General features: G+C 36.4%; 1 protein-coding gene across 11 annotated transcripts in view; it reads right to left on the bottom strand.

Moving 5' to 3' along the window:
* The window catches only part of MSANTD4 (Myb/SANT DNA binding domain containing 4 with coiled-coils), a 41,218-nt gene that overhangs the window by 9,587 nt on the left and 6,864 nt on the right, over positions 1-24,767 (bottom strand). For 4 of the 11 annotated variants that reach the window (XR_009504582.1, XR_009504584.1, XR_009504585.1 and 1 more), the window contains 2 exons: positions 20,866-21,481; positions 18,190-20,511 (listed from right to left, as the gene is read on the bottom strand). Coding sequence is in view for 1 of the 11 variants with exons in the window: in XM_059930497.1 (XP_059786480.1) it covers positions 19,936-20,511; positions 20,866-21,327 (1,038 nt within the window). In the remaining 10 variants the exon portion in view is untranslated. Of the gene's footprint in view, positions 1-17,952; positions 20,512-20,865; positions 21,482-22,044; positions 22,126-22,625; positions 22,734-24,767 lie in introns of those variants that run through there. The other 7 variants (XR_009504580.1, XR_009504577.1, XR_009504576.1 and 4 more) reach the window with 5 other exon arrangements.

Genomic DNA, 24,767 nt, shown 5'->3' with positions numbered 1-24,767 from the left:
CAATTACATATAGAGTAATTCTCTTTGAGAACGACCCGAGGACTAGCAGGATGGCTCTTCTACAACCAAGGTTATAAAGAAAGAACCACACAGAGTATGGAAGGAGGGGAGGAGAAGAAATCTAGTCAGGACCCACACTAATGTTTGGTGACCCAGAAGAAGAGGGGGATATAATGGGCTCAGGGATCCTCCCTAGGTAGGATGAGCCTCCTTGGCTGGTTTGAAAACCAGTGGGGCTTACCAGATGGTTGTAGGAAACCAAGACTCTGCTCTTGAAGAACATGCATACAGACTTGCTTGCTCTGAGTCCCAGCACAAAGGCAGCAGATTGGTGCTCTAGCCAGCCTGCCAGGACCACCCCAGCATGCCCCCGGCCCACACCAACCTCCTACTACAGGCTGTCCTGCTGTGGCACTGCTTCCTGCCAAGGTGTAGACCACCATCACCCTGGGGAGAAGTGGAACTAGCTCAGAACTATGGCTCCAGCCTCTTGGGCCCTGGCCTGCTCCCAGCCAAGTCAGAGACCACCACTGACCCTGAAAGAAGCCCCTGCTTGCACCAGACTCGAGCTCTAGGCCCCTCAAACTCCAGCCCTACCCTCCACCAAACCACTGGTTGCCAGTACACCCTGGGAAAGACAATCCATGCTTCAGATCCAAGTCTCTAACCAAAACCACTGGGCAGCTACAAACTGCATGAGGATGCTCTCACACAAGGACACACCTTCTGGACCAGGATAGGTAACTGTTCTGCCTAATTTCATAGATAAAAATAGAGAAAGTCAAACAAAATGAGAGACAGAGGAATATGTTCCAAAGGAAAGAACAAGATAAAACCCCAGGGGTGGGAGGGAACATAATGAAATGGAGATAGGTAATTTACCTGATAAAGACTTCTTAGCAGTAGTAACAAAAATGCTTACTGAATTTGGGAAAACAATAGAGGAACACAGTGAGAACTTCATCAAAGAACTAGAAAATATAAAAAAGAACCAATCATAACTGAAAAATACAATAACTGAAAGTAAAAGTACACTAGAAGGAATTAACAGCAGATTAGGTGAAACAGAAGAACACGTAAGAAACCTGGAGGACAGAATAGTGGAAATCACCCAATCAGAATGGCATAGAGAAAACAAAGTAATTAGGATAGTTTAAGGAACCTTTAGGACAGAATCAAGTTATAAATATTTGCATTATAGGGGACGCAGAAGGAGAAGAGAGAGAGAAAGGGGCAGAAAATGTATTTGATGACATTATGGCTGAAAACTTTTCTAACCTGAAGAAGAAAACAGATATCCAAGACCAGGAAGCACAGAGAGTCCCAAACAACATGAATTCAAAGAGATCCACAAAAAGACATATCATAATTAAAAAGGCAAAATTTATAAATAAAGACAGAATTTTAATGGCAGCAAGAGAAAAACAAAGAGTCACATAAAAGGGAATCCCCATAAGGTTATCAGTTGATTTTTCAGCAGAAACTTTGCAGGCCAGAAGGAGGGGCATGACATATTTAAAGTGCTGAAAGGAAAAAACCCACAACCAAGGATACTCTACCAGGCAAGGTTATCATTCAGAATTGAAGGAGAGATAAAGAGTTCCCAGAAAAGCAAAAAATAAAAGAGTTTATTATTACTAAGTCATCCCTGCAAGAATGTTAAAGGGTCTTATTTAAGTGAAAAAGAAAAGGCTATGAAACAAAAAAATAAGAAAATATATGAAGAAAAAAATCTCACTGATAAATGTCAATATATAGGAAATTCAACGGATAAACCACTTAAGTTAGTATCAAGGTTAAAAGACAAAAATTGTAAAATCAACTATAACTGCAATCAGCAGCTAAAGGATACACATAAAACGTAAAATATTACAACAAAACCTAAAACATGGAGGGGAAAGCAAAAAATATAGAGCTTTTAGAATGTGTCTGAACTTAAATGACTATTTATTTAAAACAAGTAGTTATATTTATAGGTCAGAATATATCAACCCTTCCTCAACATAATAAAGACCATATATGACAAACCCACAGCCAACATTGTCCTCAATGGTGAAAAACTGAAACCATTTCCACTAAGATCAGGAACAAGACAAGGTTGCCCACTCTCACCACTATTATTCAACATAGTTTTGGAAGTCCTAGCCACAGCAATCAGAGAAGACAAAGAAATAAAAGGAATCCAAATCGGAAAAGAAGTAAAGCTGTCACTATTTGCAGATGACATGATACTATACATAGAGAATCCTAAAGAGGCTACCAGAAAACTCCTAGAGCTAATCAATGAATTTGGTAAAGTAGCAGGATACAAAATTAATGCACAGAAATCGCTTGCATTTCTATACACTAATGACGAAAAATCTGAAAGTGAAATTAAGAAAACACTCCCGTTTACCATTGCAACAAAAAGAATAAGATATCTAGGAATAAACCTACCTAAGGAGACAAAAGACCTGTATGCAGAAAATTATAAGACACTGATGAAAGAAATTAAAGATGATACAAATAGATGGAGAGATATACCATGTTCCTGGATTGGAAGAATCAACATTGTGAAAATGACTCTACTACCCAAAGCAATCTACAGATTCAATGCAATCCCTATCAAACTACCACTGGCATTTTTCACAGAACTAGAACAAAAAATTTCACAATTTGTATGGAAACACAAAAGACCCCGAATAGCCAAAGCAATCTTGAGAACGAAAAATGGAGCTGGGGGAATCAGGCTCCCTGACTTCAGACTATACTACAAAGCTTCAGTAATCAAGACAGTTTGGTACTGGCACAAAAACAGAAATATAGACCAATGGAACAGGATAGAAAGCCCAGAGATAAACCCACACACATATGGTCACCTTATCTTTGATAAAGGAGGCAAGCATATACAGTGGAGAAAAGACAGCCTCTTCAATAAGTGGTGCTGGGAAAATTGGACAGGTACATGTAAAAGTATGAAATTAGAACACTCCCTGACACCATGCACAAAAATAAACTCCAAATGGATTAAAGACCTAAGTGTAAGGCCAGACACTATCAAACTCTTAGAGGAAAACATAGGCAGAACACTCTATGACATACATCACAGCAAGATTCTTTTTGACCCAGCTCCCAGAGAAATGGAAATAAGAACACAAATAAACAAATGGGACCTAATGAAACTTAAAAGCTTTTGCACAGCAAAGGAAACCATAAACAAGACCAAAAGACAACCCTTAGAATGGGAGAAAATATTTGTAAATGAAGCAACTGACAAAGGATTAATCTCCAAGATTTACAAGCAGCTCATGCAGCTCAATAACAAAAAAACGAACAACCCAATCCAAAAATGGGCAGAAGACCTAAATAGACATTTCTCCAAAGAAGATATACAGATGGCCTACAGACACATGAAAGAATGCTCAACATCATTAATCATTAGAGAAATGCAAATCAAAACTACAATGAGATATCATCTCACACCGGTCAGAATGGCCATCATCAAAAAATCTAGAAACAATAAATGCTGGAGAGGATGTGGAGGAAAGGGAACACTCTTGCACTGTTGGTGGGAATGTAAATTGATACAGCCACTATGGAGAACAGTATGGAGGTTCCTTAAAAAACTACAAATAGAACTACCATACGACCCAGCAATCCCACTACTGGGCATATACCCTGAGAAAACCATAGGTCAAAAAGTGTCATGTACCACAATGTTCATTGCAGCTCTATTTACAATAGCCAGGACCTGGAAGCAACCTAAATGTCCATCGACAGATGAATGGATAAAGAAGATGTGGCACATATATACAATGGAATATTACTCAGCCATAAAAAGAAATGAAATGGAGGTATTTGTAATGAGGTGGATGGAGTTAGAGTCTGTCATACAGAGTGAAGTAAGTCAGAAAGAGAAAAACAAATACAGTATGCTAACACATATATACGGAATCTAAGGAAAAAAAAAAAAAGAGGCCATGAAGAACCTAGTGGCAAGACGGGAATAAAGACACAGACCTACTAGAGAATGGACTTGAGGATATGGGGAGGGGGTGGGGTGAGATGTGACAGGGTAAGAGAGTGTCATGGACATATATACACTACCAAATGTAAAATAGATAGCTAGTGGGAAGCAGCCGCATAGCACAGGGAGATCAGCTCGGTGCTTTGTGACCACCTAGAGGGGTGGGATGGGGAGGGTGGGAGGGAGGGAGATGCAAGAGGGAAGAGAAATGGGAACATATTGTATATGTATAACTGATTCACTTTGTTATAAAGCAGAAGCTAACACACTATTGTAAGGCAATTATACTTCAATAAAGATGTTTAAAAAAAAAAAAAAAAAAAAAAAAAAAGAATATATCAACCCATGGTAACCACAAATCAAAAACCTACAATAGATACACAAAAACAAAGAGAAAGGAATCCAAACATAAAACCAAAAAAAATCATCAAACCACAGGGAAAACACTAAAAGAAGAAGAAAAGAGAACTACAAAAACAACAAGAACACAAGTAACAATATAGCAATAAGTACATACCTATCAATAATCACTTTAAATGTCAATGGACTAAATGCTCGAATCAAAAGACATAGGGTGACTGAATGGATAAAAAAAACAAGACCCATCTATACGCTGGCTACAAGCGAGTCACTTCAAACTAAAGACACATACAGACTGAAAGTGAAAGGATAGAAAAAAATATTTCATGCAAAAGGAAATGAAAAGAAATCTGGGTAGTAATACACATATTGGACAAAACAGACTTTTTTAAAAGTCTTAAAACAAAAGACAAAGAAGGGTATTATATAATGATAAAGGGGTCAGTTCAAGAAGAGGATATAACATTCATAAACATATATGCACCTAATATAGGAGCACCTAAATATAAAGAAAATATTAACAGACATAAATGGAGAAATTGACAGTAATACAAATATCCACCTACATCAATGGATAGATCATCCAGACAGAAAATCAATATGGAAAGAATGGCTTTAAATGATATTTTAGACTAGATGGACTTAATACATATCCATTGAACATTCCATCTGAAAACAGCAGAATACACATTCTTTTCAAATGCACATGGAACTTTCTCCAGAATAGATAATATGCTAGGCTACAGAACAGTGGTCAATAAATTTAAGATGATTGAAATTTATACCAAGCATTTTTTCCAACTACAATAATTAGAAACTAAAAATCAATAACAGAAAGAAACCTAGGGAAAAGACACAAACACATGGAGACTAAGCAACATGCTACTAAAAGACCAATGGGGCAACAAAGGAAAAAAACAAAATAAAACTTTAAAAAAATACCTTGAGAAAAATGAAAATAGAAACAAAACTTTACAAAATCTATGGGATGCAGCAAAAGCAGTTCTAAGAGGGAAGTTTATACAGATACAGGCTCACTTCAACAAACAAGAAATATCTCAAATCCTTTCCATATAATGGAATTAGAAAAAGAAGAACAAAGAAAGCCCAAAGTCAGCAGAAGAAAGGAAATATTAATAAAAAGATAAGAATAAACAAATGGGACCTAATGAAACTTAAAAGCTTTTGCACAGCAAAGGAAACCATAAACAAGATGAAAAGACAACCCTCAGAATGGGAGAAAATATTTGCAAATGAAGCAACTGACAAAGGATTAATCTCCAAAATATACAAGCAGCTCATGCAGCTCAATCATCAAAAAAGCAAACAACACAATCAAAAGTCCAAGTCTCTGGACTAACAGAGAACTTCAGGTACCAGGGAATATTAATCAGTATGCAGACTCCCAAAAGTCCTCATCTCAATACCAAGACCCAGCTCCACCCAACTGCCTGCAAACTCCAGTGCTGGATGACTCAGGCCAAGCATCCAGCAAGACAGGAACACATCCCAACTCAACAAAAAAAAAAAAAAAAAAAAAAAAATGAGACCACAGGAAAGCATGTTACAGACAAAGGAGCAAAGTACAAACCTACAACACCAAATAAATGAAGAGAAAATAGGCAACATACCTGAAAAAGAATTCAGAGTAATGATACTAAAGATGATCCAGGATATGGGAAATAGAATGGAGGCACAGATCGAGAAAATACAAGAAATGTTTAACAAGGACGTAGAAAAACTAAAGAACAAACAAACAGTGATGAACAACACAATAACTGAAATGAAAAATACACTAGAAGAAATCAATAAAGGAATAACTGAGACAGAAGAACAAATAATGAGCCAGAAGACAGAATGATGGAAATAACTGCATAAAGCAGAATAATGAAAAAAGAATGAAAAGATATGAGGAAGGTCTTAGAGACCTCTGTGACAACATTAAATGCATCAACATTTGAATTATAGGGGTCTGAGAAGAAGAGGAGAAAGAGAAAGGGTCTAAGAAAATATTTGAAGAGATTATAATTGAAAACTTCACTAACATGGGAAAGGAAATAGTCACCCAAGTCCAGGAAGTGCAGAGAGTCCCATACAGGATAAACCTAAGGAGAAAAACAGCAAGACACATACTAATCAAACTAACAAAAATTAAATTCAAATAAAAAACCTTAAAAGCAGCAAGGGAAAAGCAAAAAATAACATACAAGGGAATCCCAATAAGTTATCAGCTGTTTTTTCAGCAGAAAGTCTGCAGGCCAGAAGGGAGGGGCAGGATATATTTAAAGTAATAAAAGGGAAGAACCTACAACAAAGATTACTCTACCCATCAAGGATCTCACTTGGATTTGACAGAGAAATCAAAAGCTTTACAGACAAGCAAAAGCTAAGAGAATTCAGCACCACCAAATCAGCTTTACAACAAATGCTAAAGGAACTTCTCTAGGCAGGACACATAAGAGAAGAAGAAGAAAAGGACCTACAAAAACAGACCCAAAACAATAAAGAAAATGGTTATAGGAACGTACATATCGATAATTACCTTAAATATAAATGGATTAAATGCTCCAACCAAAAGACACAGACTGGCTGAATGGATACAAAAACAAGACCCGTATATATGCTGTCTACAAGAGACCCACCTTCAGACCCATAGACACATACATACTGAAAGTGAGGAGAGGGAAAAAGATATTCCATGCAAATGGAAATCAAAAGAAAGCTGGAGTAGCAGTATTCATATCAGATAAACTAGACTTTAAAATAAAGACTATTCCAAGAGATAAGGAAGGACACTATATAATGATCAAGGCATCAATCCAAGAAGAAGACATAATAATTATAAATATTTATGCACCCAGCATACGAGCACTTCAATACATAAGGCAAATGTTAACAGCCATAAAAGGGGAAATTGACAGTAATGCAAAAATAGTGGGGGACTTTAACACCCCAATTACACCAATGGACAGACCATCTAGACAGAAAATAAATAAGGAAACACAAGCTTTCAATGAAATAGACCAGATAGACTTAATAGATATTTATAGGACATTCCATCAGAAAGCAGCAGAATACACTTTCTTCTCAAGTACACACAGATCATTCTCCAGGATAGATCACATCTTGGGTCACAAATCAAGCCTCAGTAAATTTAAGAAAATTGAAATCGTATCAAGCATCTTTTCCGACCAAAATGCTATGAGATTAGAAATCAATTGTAGGAAAAAAAATGCGAAAAACACAAACACATGGAGGCTAAACAATACGCTACTAAATAAACAAGAGGTCACTGAAGAAATCAAAGAGGAAATGAAAAAATACATAGAAACAAATGACAATGAAAACACAACAACTCAAAATCTATGGGATGCAGTAAAAGCAGTCCTAAGAGGGAAGTTTATAGCAATTAAATCCTACCTCAAGAAACAAGAAAAATCTCAAATAAACAAACTAACCTTACACCTAAATCAACTAGAGAAAGAAGAATAAACAAAACCCAAAGTTAGTAGAAGGAAAAAAATCATAAAGATCAGAACAGAAATAAATGAAATAGAGACAAAGAAAACAATAGCAAAAATCAATGAAACTAAAAGCTGGTTCTTTGAGAAGATAAACATAATTGATAAACCTTTAGCCAGGCTCATCAAGAAAAAAAGGGAGAGCACTCAAATCAATAAAATTAGAAATGAAAAAGAAGTTACAACTGACACCACAGAAATACAAAAGATGATAAAAGACTACTACAAGCAACTATATGCCAATAAAATGGACAACCTGGAAGAAATGGACAAATTCTTAGGAAAGTACAACCTTCCAAGACTGAACCAGGAAGAAATAGAAAATATAAATAGACCAATCACAAGTAATGAAATTGAAACCGCAATTAAAAATCTTCCAAAAAACAAAAGTCCTGGGCCAGATGGCTTCACAGGTGAATTCTATCAAACATTTAGAGAAGAGCTAACACCCATCCTCCTCATACCCTTCCAAAATATTGCAGAGGAATATCCTTTGCAATATCCTCTGCTTCACCTGTGAAGCCATCTGGTCCAAGACTTTTGTTTGTTGGAAGATTTTTAATTGCAGTTTCAATTTCTTTACTTGTGATTGGTCTATTTATATTTTCTATTTCTTCCTGGTTCAGTCTTGGAAGGTTGTACTTTCCTAAGAATTTGTCCATTTCTTCCAGGTTGTCCATTTTATTGGCATATAGTTGCTTGTAGTAGTCTCTTATCATCTTTTGTATTTCTGTGGTGTCAGCTGTAACTTCTTTTTCATTTCTAATTTTATTGATTTGAGTGCTCTCCCTTTTTTTCTTGATGAGTCTGGCTAAAGGTTTACAGATATCACAAAAAAAGAAAATTACAGACCATTATCACTGATGAATATATATGCAAAATTCCTCAACAAAATACTAGGAAACAGAATCCAACAACACATTAAAAGGATCATACACCTTGATCAAGTGGGATTTATCCCAGGGATGCAAGCATTCTTCGATATATGCAAATCAATCAATGTGATACACCATATTAACAAATTAAATAAAAACCATATGATTTCGATAGATGCAGAAAAAGCTTTTGACAAAATTCAACACTCATTTATGATAAAAAGAACTCTCCAGAAAGTAGGCATAGAGGGAACCTACCTCAACATAATAAAGGCCATATATGACAAACCCACAGCAAACATCATTCTCAGTGTTGAAAAACTGAAAGCATTTCCTCTACAATCAGGAACAAGACAAGGATGTCCGCTCTCACAACTATTATTCAACATAGTTTTGGAAGTCCTAGCTATGGCAAACAGAGAAGAAAAAGAAAAGGAATCCAAAGAAGTAAAACTTCTTCTTTTCTTTGCAGATGACACGGTACTATACCTAGAAAATTCTAAAGATGCCATCCAAAAACAACTAGAGCTAATCAACAAATTTGGTAAAGTTGAAGGATACAAAATTAATGCAAAGAAGTAGACTGCATTCCTATACACTAACAGTGAAATATCAGAAAGAGAAATTAAGGAAACAATTCCATTTCCATTGCAACAGAAAGAATAAAATACCTAGGAATAAACCCACCTAAGGAGGTAAAAGATCTGTACTCAGAAAACTATAAGACACTGATGAAAGAAATCAAAGATGACACAAACAGATGGAGAGATATACCATGTTCTTGGACTGGAAGAATCAATATTGTGAAAATGACTATATTACCCAAAGCAATCTGCAGATTCAATGCAATCCTTATCAAATTACCAATGACATTTTTCACAGAATTAGAACAAAAAATTCTACAACATGTATGGAAACACAAAAGACCCTGAATAGCCAAAGCAATCTTGAGAAAGAAAAACAAAGCTGCAGGAATCAGGTTCCCTGACTTCAGACTATACTACAAAGCTACAGTAATCAAGAGAGTATGCTACTGCCACAAAAACAGTAATATAAATCAATGGAACAGGATAGAAAGCCCAGAGATAAACCCATACACCGATGATCACCTAATCTATGACAAAGGAGGCAAGAATATACAATGAAGAAAAGTCAGTCTCTTCAATAAGCGGTGCTGGGAAGACTGGACAGCTACATGTAAAAGAATTAAACTAGAACATTCCCTAACATCATACACAAAAATAAACTCAAAATGGTTTAAAGACCTAAATGTAAGACTAGACACTATAAAACTATTAGAGGAAAACATAGGAAGAACACTCTTTGACATAAATCACAGCAAGTTCTTTTTTGACCCACCACCTAGAGTAATGAAAATAAAAACAAAAATAAACAAATGGGATCTATTAAACTTAAAAGCTTTTGCACAGCAAAGAAAAGCATAAATGAGATGAAAAGACAACCCTCAGAATGGGAGAAAATATTTGCAAATGAAGCAACTGACAAAGGATTAATCTCCAAAATATACAAACAGCTCATGCAGCTCAATAATCAAAAAACCAAACAACACAATAAAAAAATGGGTGGAAGACCTAAACAGACATTTCTCCAATGAAGACATACAGATGGCCAAAGGTACATGAAAAGATGATGAACATCACTAATTATTAAAGAAATGCAGATCAAAACTACAATGAGGTATCACCTCACACCAGTCAGAATGGCCATCATCAAAAAATCTACAAACAATAAGCACTGGAGAGGGTGTGGAGAAAAGGGAACCCTCTTGCACTGTTGGTGGGAATGTAAATTTATACAGCCATTATGGAGAACAGTATGGAGGTTCCTTAAAATATTAAAAATAGAACTTCCATATGACCCAGCAATCCCACTACTGGGCATATACCCTGAGAAAACCATAATTCAAAAAGAGACATGTACCACAATGTTCATTGCCGTAATATTTACAATAGCCAGGACATGGAACCAACTTAAATTTCCATCAACAGATGACTGGATAAAGAAGATGTGGCCCATATATACAGTGGAATATTAGCCATAAAAAGGATCAAAATTGAGTTATTTGTAGTGAGGTGGATGGACCTAGAGTCTGTCATACAGAATGAAGTAAGTCAGGAAGAGAAAAACAAATGTCGTATATTAACGCATGTATGTGGAATCTAGAAAAATGGTACAGATGAACCTATTTGCAGGGCAGATGTAGGGAATGGATGTGTGGACATGGGGGGAGGGGAGGATGAATTGGGAGATTGGGATTGACATATGTGCACTGCCATGTGTAAAACATATAGCTAGCGGGGACCTGCTGTACAGCGCAGGGAGCTCAGCTCGGTGCTCTGTGTTGACCTAGATGGATGGGATGGGGTGGGGTTGGGAGGGAGTCCCAGGAGGGTGGGGATATATGTATACATATAGCTGCTTCACTTCGTTGTACAACAGAAACTAACACAACACTGTAAAGCAACTATACCCCAATTAAAAAGAGAAAAAAATAAAACAAATAAATAAACAGAAACAGACTCACAGATATAGAAAACAAACTAGTGGTTACCAGAGGGGAGAGGCATGGGTGGAGGGGCCAAATAGGTGAGGGGCTTTAAGAGGCGCAAACTACTAGGTATAAAATAAATAAGTTACAAGGATGTAACATACAGAGCAAGGAATATAGTCAATATGTTATAATAACTCTGTATGGAGTATAGCCTATAAAAACATCAAATTATTATGTTGTATACCCTAAGATAATATTGTAAGTCAACTATACATCAACTTGTTAAAATGATACCAAATTTATATGATAAAATATTTCAATTTTATTCAGGGAAATTCATTTTTATATTTTTAATTATGGTAGAGAATGGTAGAAATGACAAAGTCCCCAGATCGGAAAAAGCTTTTCTCTGCTGATTGTCACTGTAGGATAAAAACTGAAAAGTTCAAGTGTAAAAGCAACATGATCAAAGGAAAAGGGAAGAAAAATTCATGGAGTATTTGGAAAGAACATTGACAAACCTATTTATGTTGGTATGAGACAATCTTAGGGTAGGCAAAGAACATCTGAGGACATTACACTTGATTCAGAAGGAATCCTTGTTACAGGGAAGAAAAATGTGTAATGTCTTTAAGCTGATTTCTAAATTCTAACTGCATTCTCATATATTAATTTTATTATTATAAAGTGAGAGTTAGGGCATGATATTCAATGTAATAGAGATGAAGAACCATGACTAAGAAACACCAACTGCCCCACATCACCCAAATGATAAAGTGGAGCTGAGACTGGACCTATGGTCTTTCCAGAGCTCTGCTCTTCTTCCACTAGTTCATGTCCTGTTAATTCTCAGGGCATAATGAATGCAGTACTTTATGAAATCTATTCTGGAAGTATCATACAGGGAGGATTAAATAGAAGCAAACTGAGAATCAGGAGACTGCTGAGATACAGACTGCAAATGCCACGATGCCAAGGACTACATGTGAGATTGAAGGAGGTTGGAATGAGCCATCAAAAGAAGAAAATACAGGACTTGATCAACAACATTAGTAGATTGAAGAAGGCAAAGGATTAGAGGACACCACTAAAATTTCCAACCAAACAACCTGGTACAAATAATACCAACTGCATAGGGAAGATAATTTACAGATATGAGAGAAGGGAGTTAATGAATTTGATTCTGGCATATACCATGTATTTCAGAAAACAGCAAAATATACATGGTGAAATGCCATATAACAATTGAAAATATAGGTTTATAGTTCAATTCAAATGTTGGAACTGGAAATTTAGATTTGAAAGGAACTGACACCAGGGTAGATGGATTTTATATTTCAACTTATTAAAATTTTTTAAAGATGAATGGGTCACATCAGAAATATAAATGGTAAATAATAAAGGGTTTTCCCTGATAAAATTCATCAAGAAAGTTCTTCTCAGAATATATTTATCAAAATTCATATTTTATAATCATTGTCAATTTCTCATTTCTTCTGGTCTCAGTTCAATTCAGCATGGTCTCGATGCTTCTATCTACAGTGGTAAATTAATCTCCTGAGATTTAATCAACAAATCTTTTCTTTTCCCCAAGAAGATATGTTCTTTGGTTGTCTTCCCACTATGTTTAAACTAAATCCTTTTTGATACGCATTGGGAAGAAATTTCAAAGTGATACCTTTGACAATTCTCATCTGGGTTTTAATTAAGGCCCTGCACAAAATGCCACCTGATATGTATGTTGTAAAGTCTCAGCATGTGTCAAAAAGAAGTTAGAGGTCAAAAAACGAAACAGGTGTTTAATATTCTGGGAGCTTTAGAAGTTACAACTTCAGGTCTAAGGATAGCAACTAGAAAGCCTTGACAAAAGTTATATACAGTTGAACCTTCGAACTGCATAGGTTTGAGCTGTCCACTTATGTGCAAATTTTTTCAATAAATATACTGGAAAACTTTTTGGAGACTTGTGACAATTTGAAAAAACTCACAGATGAACTGCATAGCCTAGAAATATCAAAAAAATAAGAAAAATACATGTCATGAATGCATAAAATATATGTACGTACTAGTCTATTTCATTATTTACTATCAAAATATACAAAAATCTATTATAAAAAATTACAATTTATCAAAACTTACACACACACAGACCACACATGGCACCATTCATAGTCCAGAGAAATGTAAACAAATGTAAAAATCCAGTATTAAATAACTGCATAAATTAACTGTAGTGCTTATTGTAATACTATAATAATTTCATAGCCACCTCTTGTTGCTATTGTGGTGAGCTCGTGTTGTGTCAGCTTAAAATGCCATGTGATGCTAATCATCTCTGTGTGAGCAGTTTATCTCTCCAGTAAATTGCATACCACAGTAAAAAGTGATCTCTTACAGTTCCTGTGTATTTTTTATCATGTTTAGTGCAATACCATAAACTTTGAATAACACCATGGGACCCATACAAAATGCCACTAGTGATGCTGGAAGTGCTCCCAAGAAGCAGAGAAAAGTCATAAGTTTACAAGGAAAAGCTGAATTGCCTGATGTGTAGAGTAGATTAAGGTCTGCAGCTGCGATTGCCCACCATTTCAAGATAAATGGATTCAGCATAAGGACCACTGTAAAAAAGGAAAAGGGAATTCATGAAGCTGTCACTGCAGCTCCACCAGCAGGTGTGAAAACCTTGCACTTTTTGCAAAATACCTTTTTATCTCATATTGAAAATGCAGCTTTTATATGAGTTCAGGGTTGCTGTAAGAAAGGCATACCTATAGACTCTAATTTGAGTCAAGAAAAAGCAAAGTCATTATATGATAATTTAAAACAAAAGGAAGGTGAAAGATCTAAAGCTGGAGAATGTAATGCCAGCACAGTTTGGTAATTTTAGAAAGAGGTTTGGCTTTTTAAAAATGCCAATGTAATAGAAGAAGCAGCTTCTGCTGACCAAGAGGCAGCAGACAAGTTCCCAGACACCATTAAGAAAATCATTGAGGAGAAAGGATATCTGCCTGAACAGGTTTTTTATGCAGACAAAAGTGCCCTATTCTGGAAAAAAATTCCATGCAGGACATTTATTAGTAAGGAAGAGAAGTGAGCACCAGGATTTAAGGCAGGGAGGGACAGGCTAACTCTACTTTTTACACAAATACAATTAAATTAGGTTTATAATCAGGACTGCTCTTATCTATAAAGCTGCTAACACCTGAGCCTTGAAGGGAAAAGATAAACACCAGCTGCCAGGCTTTTAGTTGTACAACAAGAAGGTCTGAACAATGAGAACACTTTTTCTGGATTGGTTCCATACATGCTTTGTCCCTGAAGTTAGAAAGTATCTTGTCAGGAAGGGACCATCTTTTAAAGTTATTTTGCTATTGGACAATGCCCCTGGCCACCCAGAACCCCATAAGTTCAACATCAAAGGCATCAAAGTGACCTACTTCCCCCAAAACAACATCTCTAATTCAGCCTCTAGATCAGGGGGTCATACGGACCTTTAAGGCTCATTACACATGGTACTCTATGGAAAGGACTATCAACGCAATGGAAGAGAACCCTGACAGAACATCATGAAAGTCTGGAAGGATTACACCATTGAAGATGTCATGGTTATTTTAGAAAAAGCCATGAAAGCCATTAAGCCTGAAACTGTAAATTCCTGTTGGAGAAAACTGTGTCCAGATTTGTTACGTGACATCACAGGACTTATGATAGAGCCAATCGAGGAAATCATAAAAGAGATTGTGGACATGACCAAAAAAGGTGGGGGGTGAGGGAAGGGTTTCAAGATATGGATCTTGGAGAGACTCAAGAGCTGACAGACACCACAACCAGAGGAATTAACAGAAGACCACTTGATGAAGATGAGTGCTTTCAAACCAGATGATGAGGAATAGATGTAGGAGAAGCAGTGCCAGAAAACCAATTGACATTAGATAATCTGGTAGAAGGGTTCCAGTTATGCAAGACTGAATTTGACTTCTTTACAACATGGACCCTTCTATGATATGGACACCAAAACTAAAGCAAATAGTGGAAGGTTTGGTACCATGTTAAAACCTTTCTAGAGAAATTAAAAAGCAAAAAGGACAGAAATTACAATGTATTTCCATGAAGTTACACTGAATGTGCCTGCCTCTCCTGCCTCCCCTTCCACCTCCTCCACCTCTTCTGCCTCTGCCAGCCTGACACAGCAAGATCAACCCCTCCTCTTCCTCCTCCTCCTCAGCCTACTCAAGGTGAAGACTATGAGGATGAAGATCTTTATGATGATCCACTTCCACTTAATGAATAGTAAATAATCACTATGCTGTACTGTTAATTAACTTATCTGTTGTGTTTACGTGTGTCTGCATGTGAAAATCTAATAACTGTACAGCAAGAACTGTATGAGACGTTTTTGTGTCACGATCATTATCACCTAAGTATTCACTGTGTAGAACATCATGTGCAAGACTTGTATATTAAGTGGAAAGCCTATCCTTATATAGGCATAAGGTGAGTGATATTTAATATAAGGTTAGTAATGTGTTAGTCTTCTTGCTATTTTATAACTTGTTTTCACATTACTGTACAGTACGTCTCTCTCATAATTGGAGAAACAGTATCAGCCTATCATCACAATGATTTTTTTAAATGTAACAATGTTTCCAATACTCTATCATGAATATGACTGTATACTATATTTCATAAAAATTTTATAACGATTCATTCATTAGTCTATAGGCTAGGCTACCATGAATTAACTATATTGATTACACTAGGCTACCATAAAGCAATCATACTGCTGCTCCTTTATTATCAATGCATGAAGCGTTATACCTGTAAATAAATGAATTTTTCACTTTTCATTTTTGATGTCTAGTGTAATACATATAACATCTACAGTGTTTTGTATCATATAAGACAATATTGATGTAGATACTGCTAAGACAGACAATTCATCTTGTAAATAGATGATATAAACTTATGGTATAGATAAATACAATATGGTACTGTAAATGTGTTTTCTCTTTCTCATGATTTTCTTAATAACATTTCCTTTTCTCTAGCTTACTCCATTGTAAGAATACAGAATGTAATACATATGCAAAATATGTGTTAACTGTTTATGTTATCAGTAAGGTTTCCAGTCAAGAGTAGGTTATTAGTAGTTAAGTTTTCAGGGAGTCAAAAGTTACATGCAGATTTTCAACTGCATGGGGGGGGTCAGTGCCCCTAACCCCCACATTGTTCAATGGGTCACCTGTATTTAAAAAATTAATTTATTTGGGGGGGAAGTATAATGTTAAAACAAATGTAGAGCAACCCAGTGAAAATAATTTTGATTTCAAAACAAAAAAAAAGTTAAGGAGAGGTAGGAAAGGTAGCTACCAATTTAAAACAAAATATTCTGGAAGCACTATGATCTGTTTTTATTTTCAGGATAGAAGAGACAAAGCATGAAGAGGTAGAAAAATGAAAAGAGAGAAGCAAAGTAATAAAAAATGGACAAATTAGGTAGAAAACAAAAGAAGTTAAGCAAGAATTCTCTTCAATTACAAAGACTATAGTGTTTATAAGCAAATTTATGGCCCCTTCCTTCTTCTAATCAGCATCCTTACAAAAGGGATGAAGGTGTTCCTCATGATCAGGATGACAATATAATTTAATGCCCATATTAGGGTATTTCTACCTAGGACAAATGCTAAACCAGATAAGCTCCTGGTATAATCAGGAGTATCCCAGGCAAACCAAAATGACTGTGTAGTAGATTATGAGAATGAACACAATTCCTCACCCCCCTCTGTATTCCCATTTTTTGCAGAAAGACTTTACAGCTCCTTATATCAAGAGGTGGACTCTATTCCCCACCTCTCAACTCTGGTCTGACCCAATGATTTGTTTTGGCCAGTATCGTGCAGCAGAAGTGAAGTGCCAGTCCTGAGCCTTGACCTCAAGACACTTTGAGAATCACTTCTTTCGCTCTTGAACTCCTGCCATCCCCATTAAAACAAATCCTGTTAGAGGATTAAACACCATCAGGAGAGCTAAGACAACCCCCCACCCCAAACCAATATCCAGTTAACACCCCCAGAAGCTGAACAGCCTAGCTAACCTGCAGCTGACCATGAGAACCCAGCCAAGATCAGAACCACCCAACTGAGCTCAGCCTAATTGCCTCTAAAATCATAAGCAACATGAGCCACTCAGTTTTGGAGTGGTTTGTTACACAGAAAAAACTAACCAAAATGACTCACTCCCAGTGTGCCTACCACTTCAGAAATGCAGCAATGAAGTTTCCTACTATAGTGATCCAACCCAATCCATCTATACCTGGGGCAGGGTTAAGAAACCCAAGGCTCCTCAACCAAAGCCCTGGAAGATATTAAGCTGATGCTTCTTTTTTTTTAAGTCTCTTACTTATAGGAACCAAGAATGCTCCATCCATAAATAATATTGGCTATCTTCAATGCTTACTTCTAGGAAGTTAACATCTATTGATCTTAAATGTAACACTAATATCAAGTTGCCTTTAAAATAGCATATTATAGTTTCAATACCATTTTATTAACAAAAAAAGAACTATGAAGCATAGGCAGAGCAGATATCATTATGCTCATTTTATACATGAGGAAATCAAATCACAGAGTAAGTTAAATGACTTTCACAAGTAGCAAGTGACCAAGCTACCATACTTATAACTACATCTACAAACTTTCAATACTCCTTCTCCTTAGAGCTCTTATGCTAAAATCTTGGGTCAGTATTGGCATATCATTTTTCAAGTATTCTGAGGCACTATTTCCTTTCTTATAAAAGTAGGCCTAACATGACTTAGCTCAGGATTATTTTGAGAAACAAATAAAATAATGTATGAAAAAGCACATAGCACAATGTCTAACACAAATGTTTAGGACCCTTTCCCCAACTCACCATGATAAAGCTCTTTTCCAGGCTTGACAACCTCAACCCTCATAGCACTGAGCATCACTTGAAATGATAAACGTTCACATAGTTAGTATAGGCAAATTTTATTTCTATGGTAGAAGCATTTATTTCAGTTATAGAAAAATAACACTATTTCAAAGTCAAGGTAACTAAGAAGAAGTATATTTTTTCCTTACATACCCATACTCAAATGTCACATAAGGTTTCAAGACATTCTTAAATTAACAAGGACCAAATGCAGAATCAAGGTAGTACCTGTCAATAGAAGAGATATACTAAGGCTACATATCAGCCCTGGAAATGGGAAAATACAAAGTGATCTCGTGCAGTGATTCTCAACTTTAGTGTGCATTAGAATCACCTGGATTGTGGAAGAAGTACCTTCAGGGGATTGAAGGCAAATCACCAGATTAAAGCAAGCCCTTGGTCTCAGAATAAATACCAAAGGGACTAAAGATACATACTTTGTTGCACAGGGAGGGGCAAAGACAAAATACATCATGATATATGAAATTAGCCATTTACACACTGTATGACTTCTAAGCCTCAGATTCAGGAATAATAATAGATACTACTCTCAATTTTCTACAGATTAGGTCAGGCAGTGTGCAGTGATTTCCTAATTCAAAACACACAGCTACTATCATTATTTCATCACGATCATCATTACTATTGGATACAAGGACATTCTCCCCCCACCCCCACTCCCAGTTCCAAATAGCTATTATCTATTTTAAAAATCAAATTACCACTTACTGAGTTCAAGCTCATTGACTACTGGTACCATTTTTAAACTGGTAACATGTTTACTAGATTCAACCACTTACATTAAGATTTCAGTACATGGTTGAAATGAAAATTTTTGTCTAAACTAAGACAATGGAATCAAAGAAGAAAGGGTAACTAAAGCTTAAAAAGTGTGTGTGGTTTCTAAAGCATCAATAGCTAGACGAATGAACTGCTTTTCAAAGTGACCCACTTTAGACAATCTCTGATGTTCCCTGCAGTTTTCTGACTCTCACGTCATTTACAGATGGAAACATATGAATAAAATACCTATAATCTTCATTACTTTCTATATTCAATATACTACACAGTAATGTTTCATAGTTAAAGTTTTGGGCCATTGAAGTAACTCCCACATAAATATCTGAGGTTTTAATATTCTGAAACTGAAACAAAGCTGAAGAGGTGCTCAGTCAGGCTAGGACAGGGTTTCTCAACCTCAGCAATGTTGACATTTTGGGTTGGATCATTCTTTTTTGTGGGGGGCTGTCCTGTGCATTGCAGGATGTAGGCATCCCTGGCCTCTCCCTACTACATGCCAGTAGCAACGTGCCCCACTGCCCAGTTTTGACAACCAAAAATGTCTCCAGACATTGCCAAATGTCTTTTGGGAGCCAAAGTCACCCCCAGTTGAGAACTATTGAGCTAGAATTTTACAGACGTAATTGTAAACTCTGAGTGCACAGATTAGACAAGACTCTATGTAATTTTACTAATTTAAAGAGTATAGCACAATAGTTTTTGCTATACTGTTTATGCAAGGGCACATAGTTTTTATACAATATACTACTTAAGCATATAATTACCCACAAATAACTATCTTTTTCCTACTGAAAACACTAATATTAAACAGGAAAAAAAAATAATACAGCTAATCCTGCAACCATTTTTATATTATCTAAGCCTATGGTTTACAAACAACTGATAAATGGAGACCTAAATAAATCACTGCAAGTGTCCTTCCTTCTGCATTCGTAGTCTCTCTTTCTCTACTTGTAAGCGCTCCTTTTCAATCTGCAGCTTCTCTGATTCAAATTTTAAAAACTGCAGCCTATCTTTTTCCAGTTGCAAGCGTTCTCTCTCAAGTTTTAACTTCTCTGTTTCTATATCCTGTGGTTGATATATGGACTTTTCTCCTTGACCAAGTTCATTTTCCAAAGATGGTTTCTCTGAGTTGACTATCTGTAACCTCAACTTCTCTCTTTCAATCTGCAGCCGCTCCTTCTCCAGCTGAAGCCGCTCATGCTCCATGTCTAACTGTCGCAGCCTCTCTTTCTCAATCTGTAGGCGTTCCTTCTCTACCTGCAGTCTTTCAGCCTCAATATCGAGCCGTCGTTTTTCCAATTCTAGTTTCTGTTTCTCTATGTTTACAAGCAAATGGGGCTCATCATATGCAGACCTAGATGGTGTTGAATTCAGAGTAAAAAACTCATCAATGTGGGGGAAATCAGGAAGTTCACTTTCCCTCCTGGAATCTGGTATGACTGATGACAACATTTCTTCTTCCTCTTCAATCTCAAACTAAAAGAGAGAAGTAGTTCTCAGTATTTATTTATACTTCATGGTTGTTAATTTGTCTAAGAATTTCTTAAAAGCTTTTTGTATTGTTTGAGCACACAAAACCATTTACTTTGAATTCTGAAAAATCTTTACTATTACCTGACATCATTAATATATATAATTAAGAGAAGTATATTTAGATGAGAAGAAAGAGATTGATGATATTAAGATGGAAAAAAATGGGATGACTTTGTTATGTACTATTTTTAAGTTAGCTTGAAAATCTGGGAATTTCTTAACTGTTCCTGGTCTATAATAAACTTTCATATCAGAAATGGAGAAATAAAAAGAGGGTTCACACAGGCTAATACTTACTTCAGGACTCTGGGGATCTCTTTCTTCCTCTTCCACTTTGACCTCAGTTAAGGATCCACCTGCATCCCTGAAATCTGCCACATTTTGCCAATCAAAATTTGTATCATTTCGGAATCCAATCTTTTCATCTATCTCTTCAGTGAGAGAGTCATCTAAATCGGATGTGGGAAGGGGAAACCCCGAACCAACTAGCTTAATGTTCGCCTTCATCCTCTTTCTCTTCATAAGTGCTCGCCAGTCAAGGTACCTCCTTTTCACTTCTGTCCCTGTTCTCTGTTCTCCTTCTCCTACAGCATTCACACACTGTGCAATCTCCTCCCAAGCCATTCGCTTCATCACATTAATTGTTGTATTGAGCTGCTTGGAAAAAATGACTTCTTTCCTTTTTGTAATTTCTTTCAAAAGGGTCTGAGTTTCTTGTACACTGAAATTGCTTTTCCTTTTCCTTTTCAATTGCTTCATTTTCTAACTTAAATGCAGTTTTTACAGTAAGAGAAAATGTAAAAAGAATGTTGAGGAATGCTACGAAGTACAAAAATCAAGGACAATTCCTTGTTAGTACTTTGTTTAAATCAGTTTTCCATTCATCCAGTAGCACAGGCAGGATGGATGATTCCTAAAGAGAAAAAAGTAAAAATCAATCAACCTGCAACTTCTGCAATGTACTTCAACCCAATAAGCTATATAATTAAAAAAACAAAAACAAAAAACCTCTAAATATGGCCCAAAACTGACTATATTTTTGTCTCTGCCAGCATTACCACAGTCCAAGCTACCATTTTCTCTCACCTAGGCTGCTGTAATGGTTCCTAACTAATTGTTAGTATTCACTCTTGACTTGCTCCCTACTTCTACTCTACTCTCCCAAATTCATCCTTTCTACTCTAACTACAAAGGCCTTCTTTCAGTCACCCATTCTTGTCAATCCCTTTCCCTGTTCAGGGCTTCTGCACACACTGTTCCCTCTGCATAGGAAATGGATTGTTCCCTGCCTAGCCTACTTAATTCCTCATCTTTCAGCTTGCAGATTAGACATCTGCTCCTCAGTGAAGCCTTTGCTGACAAGTCAAATTACTCCTTTTCTTCATCTAAATGTTACACCTGTGCTAACATACAACTAAGACTGTCTCTTTCCCATTTCACTAGAAGTTTCATGGGGACAACAACATTTCTACTCACCATCATGTCCCCAGAGTCTAGCAGAGATCCTGGCATATGGCAGGCATACCATAAACTTTTTGAATGAATAAATGAGTCAACCTGCCAAAATGACCATTAGTTTGGGATGTCAAAAAGCAAAAAAATTTAGACTCAGAAAGAGGGTGTACCTGAAACTTGCTAGAAAGGTAAACTTTTCAGGCCCCACCCCAGACCATTTGAATAAGGAACTCTGGGGGCAAGATCCAGCAATGTGTGTTTCAATAAGCCTTCCAGATGATTCTAATACATGCTAAAGTTTGAAAACCATGGGGCTGACCCACACCAGTGAAACAAATGCTTCACACACCTGATTTTCTTACACACTTTGATTTCGAGTCTTATAAATAGTGCATCTGTTTGGTGGAATCTAAAGCACATCCAAATCCTCAATACAGTAGCTGGGAAATGTAGTTTTTCTGCTATCTAGCCCCTTTGCATTATGGGAAGGCACACTAGCAAACTGGAAAAGATGTTGAATGGGTCTTTTCCTTGGAAAAGAGATTTTAAAAGTATGTAATAGGGACAAGGGCTCAGAAAGAGTAAGGGATATATAAACAAACCATGGTTTATGACTTCAAATTCACATACTGATCACTGCTACAGAGCTGATTTTTTTCCCTTGCTTGCAAAATGAGAGGGTGGGATGAGGCTGTTAAGGTCCACATTTCCTGCCAATACAAAGAAAAAAAATACCAAATATCCATTAAGTTCCATGTCCTGTCATTTAATCCCTACCACAGCACTGAATGCGAGATACCATCATTTGCATTTGTATTTATACGACAAGATTCAGGCAAGTTGAATAACTTGCACATTACGTGGCTAGTTAAATGACCGAACTTTGATATAAATTCAGGCTCCCTTAGGCCACATCTCCTTCCACTTTATTAGCAGCTTGCGATAGCTAAATCTTAGAAATGTGTTGCTAAGGTAAGTTTTGATATGCCTTTTAGTAGAAAATTTTCAAAAAGAACAGATCCTTATCTATGTGGAAGGTTTGGATAAAGTTCTGTATATAGGCAGAAAAACTCTCCAAAGTTTCAACCAGTTATGTTTCACTCTACCATGGTTTCTTCTCTTAAAAACTTTAATATCTGCCAGTTTAAAATTTTTATTAGAGTGAAAAAATTTTCCCTGGTAATTAACAATATAAATAGTATTTTCTACTGAAGCAAAAATACAGCAACTGAGTAAGGCTAACTAAATTTAATCAGAAAATGCACAAATCTTTTCTATCACTGTTTGAGCCTCTTCTCTCTAGGACTTAAAAGTGGATGCAAATCCCTTATTTCTAAACTTTAATAAAAAGGTATTTTTTATTAAGCTTTCACTACACTTTTATGCATTTTTTCCTTTTCAAGTTTCCAGTAATCTTTTTCAACGGACTTTGTATCTATTAACATCACCAAAAACATACCCACCACTACGTCTGTTTCTAACCTCTGATGTAGAATAACCATCTCCTGAACTGCTACTTGCTGCTGAAATGGAGACTAGAGAGAACTAAAAGTTCAAAAGAGTAGAAAATAAACTCTCAAGAAATCATTGTCAATTTCATACACCCACAAAAAGGGCAAAGCATGCAAAAACAAAAAAAGATTGCAGCAAACTATGCCTAAAGCAGACTTCCAAAATTTCTTGAGACATTTAATAATAAAATTGAAATCCACTAAATGAGAATGTATAATCAGTGGCAGCACTTTTGATCTTGCCCTAGGCAAATCCTGCCTTTATAGTCAAATATAAGCCTCTTGTCACTAGAATATAAGCAAACATATTCATACAAAAACCATAATTCAAAAAGAGACATGTACCACAATGTTCACTGCAGCATTATTTACAATAACCAGGACATGGAAGCAACGTAAGTGTGCATCAACAGATAAATGGTAAAGAAGATGTGGCACATATATACAATAGCATTACTCAGCCATAAAAAGAAACGAAATTGAGTTATTTGTAGTGAGGTCGATGGACCTAAAGTCCGTCATAGAGTGAAGTAAGTCAGAAAGAGAAAAACAAATACCGTATGCTAACACATATCTGTGGTATCTAAAAAAAAAAAAAGTAGTACTGATGAACCTAGTGGCAGGGCAGGAATAAAGACGCAGACATAGAGAATGGACTTGAGGACATGGGGCGGGAGGGGGAAGCTGGGGTGAAGTGAGAGTAGCATCGACATATAAACACTACCAAATGTAAAATAGTTAGCTAGTGGGAAGCGGCAGCATAGCACAGGGAGATCAGCTCAGTGCTTTGCGATGACCTAGAGGGGTGGGATAGGGAGGATGGGAGGGAGGCTTAAGAGGGAGGGGATATGGAGACATATGAATGCATATGGATGATTCACTTTGTTGTACAACAGAAACTAACACAGTATTGTGAAGCAATTATACTCCAATAAAGATCTATTAAAAAAATATATCATCAAAAGAGGTAGTGTAGTGTAATGGTTATGAGCACACGTTCTGCAGTCAGACTGCCTGGGTTAGAATCCTGACCCTGCCACTTCCTAGCTGTGTGGCCTTATTTAAATTCCCTATGTGCAATTCCACTTGTAAAATAATATTACTTCATAGAGATACTGTAAGGATTAAAGGTTTTAGTAAAATATGGAATAGTTCCTGGAACACAGTTAGCAAATTAGGTTCACTATTATTGCACGAAAGGCAAATCTTTAAATAATTTTGACATAGGAAACA

The sequence above is a fragment of the Balaenoptera ricei genome, chromosome 8, assembly GCF_028023285.1.
Source record: "Balaenoptera ricei isolate mBalRic1 chromosome 8, mBalRic1.hap2, whole genome shotgun sequence".
In the NCBI taxonomy this organism is placed as follows: Eukaryota; Metazoa; Chordata; class Mammalia; order Artiodactyla; family Balaenopteridae; genus Balaenoptera; species Balaenoptera ricei.
Note: the sequence above shows the minus strand (reverse complement) of the source record. Positions and strands in the feature narration are given on the sequence as shown.